Raw genomic sequence first — 4,957 nt, 5'->3', positions numbered from 1 at the left:
TTATGCGTTTATTTTAAATTTAAATTCCACAAAATAATACCCTTTAACCGCCCTACCCATACGAACGTACGTGATACGTTCGTATTGGTATTATAAAAAATATTCGGCGACATCTTTTTTCGAGAACCTCAGACTGGCAAAGGATACAAAAAAGGATCACAAATGAGTCTATTGCGTATTTTTTTCTGTTATATTGTAAACAAGTATTGTTATTGTGAAATCTAATGAAAAAAAAAACCAATGTATTTTTTAACTATCTTTTGAATAATAACCCAAAGGTAGGGCGATTAATCCATTTGCTGACATAGTGAGGCAAGGTGATAATATTAAAACGAAACAAATATATTGTATTAAAACAATATATAAGACTCAACCAGTTAAAAAAAAGTAACCGTCGAATTTTTGAAAAAAATGTATGTAATCGTTATTTAGCTAAGTTGTATACCTATTTTTAATTATCAATAGTTCTGATACGAAAATACTATGTAGTTTCTCATAAAATTTTCTAATTTACTGTAGTGTTGCCACCTGAGGCATTATTTCTTCACTACTATTGAAATTGTCTGCTTTTCGTTTTTGTATGATAATATACAATATTTCATCATTGGGAAATGGTCCTTTAGGTCTACATGATGGAACACTTAAACTTAATCGTTGATCATCATCAGAGACAATCCAACCAATATAATTTCCCAAATCATTTTGAGCAAAAGCAGAATCAGCTAGTAGTTGTGGATATGTACTAATCGACGGTTGCATTGATCAAATCTTGAATCGGAACCAGTATGTTATGGTCGATTGTTTTGTTGTTTTCTTCAATTCTACATTGTTTCTTTTAGTATAAATTGGTCAAATTTCGATAATTTATTCAATGCATTGTGTTGCTGTTTTTTGTTTCTTTTTTGTTCAATTGTTATTATATTCAATTGATATATTTTATAAAATTTATAATTTTTTCACTAATTTAATTTAATGAAATTATAAACTTAAATGTTTTTCGTTTATTTAACGAAATTATAATTATAAGAAATCTAAAATAAAATTATACTATAATATTATACACCCATACCTCGCTATACGGCCGCTCTTTATACGGCCTTTCGCTATAACGGCCCTCTTCAATTAAGGCACGTTTTCGCTATAACCGCAAAAAAACTTTTCTTCGATGTCGATTTTTAAAAAAATTTAAAAATAGATTTAATTTGCATAATTTTAAAATGAAAGGTGAAGCAGCTAGCGCCGATGAGGCCGCATCTAAGGAATATCCCAACATTTTAAAGGGAATTATTGAAAGAGGTGGTCATAAACCTGAACAAGTGTTTAACGTAGACGAAACAGGGCTTTATTGGAAGCGAATGCCTGATTGCACGTACATTTCAAAAACCGAAAAATCTGCGCCTGGTTATAAGGTGTCTAAAGAACGATTAACTTTGCTACTTGGTGCAAATGCCGCGGGTGATTTTAAGCTAAAACCACTTTTAATATATTTGTCCGAAAATCCAAGGCCTCTTAAAGGACTAAATAAAAATCAATTACCCGTCATATGGAGATCCAACAAGAAAGCTTGGATGACTAAAGCTACTTTAGAGGATTGGTTCAAAAATCACTTTTGCACAGAAGTGAAAAAATATTTGCGAGACAATAACTTAAGCAGCAAGGCTTTGCTAATTTTGGATAATGCACCAGGGCGTCGTACTAATTTATCCGAACTATCTGAAGATGTCATGATTGAGTACCTTCCGAAAAATACAACAGCCCTGATCCAACCAATGGATCAGGGTGCAATAGCCACTTTTAAGACATTACCTACGCCGAACTTTCCGACAACTTATAAGGGAAACCGATGGTAAATCTTCAATTAAAACATTTTGGAAAAACTATAACATCAAGGATGCTGTTGACAGCATCAGTGAATCATGGAAGGAATTAAAATTAACAACAATGAACCATGTTTGGAAAAAAATATGGCCAGAATGTGTAAAAAGTACTGAAGCAGAAGTTAATTGCCTTCCTGAAATTAGGCAAAACATTTTGGATCTAGCACATGATCTCGGCTTTGAAGGTTTGAACGAACGTGATGTGCTTGACCTATTTGAAGCTGATAGGGAACCCCTTTCATATAAGGAACTCATTCAGTTGCTAGCAGAACCGGCATTTGATGAAGAGACAGAGCCTGTTGTATTCAAACAGCTAACATCAAAAAAATTGTCAAAAGCTTTTTCCTATTTCGAACAAGGAATAAACATCTTCCTTGAAAACGATCCTGACGTCGAACGTAGCGCTAAAGTTTCTCGAGGAATTAACTCAGCCATTAGCTGTTATTAATCACTAAAGAACGAAAGAGACAAAAATGCAAGACAAACAACGTCGGACAATTTTTTTAAGCCAGGCCCATCCTTACCAGCGAAAAATGAGAACGACAGTGATCTGCAGGTTACCATTTTTTCATCGTCTTCAGATTAAAGCCATTTTAAAAAAAATATGTATGTATTCATACACATATTTTATGTAACATGAAGTTGTTTCATTTTTGTTTATGGATTATTGTTGGTTTTTGGAGTCTGTTATTATTTTATGTACAAATGTATGTACTTGTTATGTATGTATTTTTGATTTAAATGAAATAAAAAGATAAAATGCATTTTAAATGATAAACCATGTTACATATTTAACAGATTTGGAACCGATCCCATTGAATTTGTATTATAATAATTGATTCGTTATACGGCTTTTCGCTTTGCGGCCAAGTTTCGTGGAACGTATCTAGGCCGTAAAGCGAGGTATGGGTGTATTATAAAAAATTCCCAAAACAAAAACGCATAACTCATGTTTCAAAAGCGAGAATGTGCCACTACTATTTATTTAAAAAAACGTAAAGCTTAGAAAGTTATAAATATAAATGCAACGAAAAAATTGTATTATTAAATTTTCCTCTTTTGAAAGAGCACTACAACAGATGTTTTCAAAATCATATAAAATTAATAATTGTCAACATAATCCTAGATCTCTAACCCTAACATCAGGCGGTGACTGAATTAATGCATATGTGATACTGTATCACTGATACATAACATTACAAACCAGCATTATTTATTAATTCAATTTTATTTTTATTTTAATATAAATTAATAAACGATTGATTGAAACAGGAAATTGACAAAAATGGATGTTGATGTGAGAATAAGTTAACGTGAGGCAGAAAAAATACCGACCCGTCGTTAAAAGGTTTTAACATAGAATGTCATAAAATATCCAGGAGTCAATGATTCACCGGATTCAGGCCATAAAGAGCTTTTGATTAATAATTTAAAAAAATACAATAGGCAGACGTATCAAAGGACATTTTCCGTTTTATATTAATTTTTTGTTCAGGTTTTATTAAAACAAATTATAATTTGCTGCTTTATCGTTTTTATTAACTATTACTTTTTGAAAATGAAAAAAAATATTTTTCTTTACTTTTCATATTTATAATAAAGAAATGACTGCAAAAAAATATTTTTCGTTTGTTAAAATATTCTTATGTTTTGTGATTTATTATTCGATATTTAAATAGTTGGATCAGATGAATATTTGGAATATCTACCCTGCGGCAGAATAGTTACGACACCATACACCATTTTGGGTCATTATTACTTATATTATTGGGTGGAAAAATAAGTAGTATAACATAATCAAATTTAATTTATTTAAAAAATACACATATTGGAACATAATAATATATACACATTAAGTGATTCGGGCACAACTAGTGACAACATTTTATGTAACCGATATTAATAGAAAAGTATGAAAATTATTTTTAAGAAGTGATTACTACAATTAGCCACATATTATAAATTGAAAGGTTAACATTACATGAGTTGATTGGGAGGAAGAAACTAAATATTGATAAAAAAAATAGATTAATATTGACTGGGATGGAGTGTATGTTTATGAGTTGTATTTACAGTACATATTTAATTACTCTTAACATAATGAATTTTAATAGGTTATTAACGTTGATAAGGATGAATTTGTGTAGCGGCTTTGATATTAGTTTTAATGGCTGACGGAGGTTTGGGTAATTGCGGAGCCGGTAATGGCGGAGGTGCAGCTCTCGGTGGACCAACGACTAACGGTACGTTACTAGTGACTCCGCGCAATCCTTTTCCAGTACCGACTGCAGCAACTAAAGTTTGAGTATCTGTGATACTGTGGGTTTGCTGTATGCCTAAAAATTAAAAAATCATAAATCTCTATTTCATTACTATAGAAATTAATACATAAAAATAAGAACCTGATCTCAAACCCTCTCCATCCCAATCTTCGCGTCCTTTAGAAATAATCTCCCAAACATGTCCGACGACTTTATTAAATTGGCCAGCTTGTTTCTAAAATATCAAAAGATTAAATAAATTGAAATATAAATTATGCTTATTAATACTACCTGTGCTGCTTCGAAATTTAAAGTCGTCGCTTTATGCGTCAATTGTAACATTCTCTGTTCGGCCTGCGGTTCCGGCTTTGTACGTAAATAATCCGGTACTAAGTCGTGAGCGAAAGCCGGCACTCTCCCTTCAGTTAAGGTCACTAAAGCTTCGTCCCTGTCACACGACAGTAATAAAGGTAAAACAGCTAACCCTCGGAGCATTGGCGATAGTTCCATAGATAAGATTTTGCTTAACCCTGTAAGCTATAGCGAAACATATCAATCTCTTCATAATTTTATTAGTAAGTTATTTATTTGTTAGGTACTTGTGAAGATAACAATGCATAATTGTCTAAAAACGTGGGCCAATTGATTGCTTCATATTCAGTCTCTAATTTATGAATCATGGCGGCTATGGCATTCTTCAGCTCGTTCACTTTCTGAATAATCGCAGTCAGCGCAGTGTCTAATTGTTTTTCTTCGCGTTGCATTTTATGAATTTGTCACGCAATTAATAACTGACGCACAACTGACAACGTTAGTCGT

The 4,957-nt window shown here is 32.1% G+C and overlaps 1 protein-coding gene across 1 annotated transcript; it reads right to left on the bottom strand.

Moving 5' to 3' along the window:
* Positions 1-3,666: 3,666 nt before the first annotated feature.
* Positions 3,667-4,957, bottom strand: MED8 (mediator complex subunit 8). Its single transcript, XM_088189690.1, has 4 exons — positions 4,738-4,957; positions 4,430-4,675; positions 4,280-4,373; positions 3,667-4,213 (listed from the first exon to the last, which is right to left on the bottom strand). The coding sequence occupies exons 1-4, from the start codon at positions 4,900-4,902 to the stop codon at positions 3,996-3,998; spliced, it is 723 nt and encodes a 240-aa protein (XP_088045816.1). The 5' UTR covers positions 4,903-4,957; the 3' UTR covers positions 3,667-3,995.

The sequence above is a fragment of the Plectrocnemia conspersa genome, unplaced genomic scaffold (assembly GCF_051122295.1).
Source record: "Plectrocnemia conspersa isolate PC_06_02 unplaced genomic scaffold, ASM5112229v1 ptg000001l, whole genome shotgun sequence".
Classification (NCBI taxonomy): domain Eukaryota; kingdom Metazoa; phylum Arthropoda; class Insecta; order Trichoptera; family Polycentropodidae; genus Plectrocnemia; species Plectrocnemia conspersa.
The sequence above is the reverse complement of the archived record's forward strand: the minus strand, read 5'-3'. Positions and strand labels throughout refer to the sequence as shown.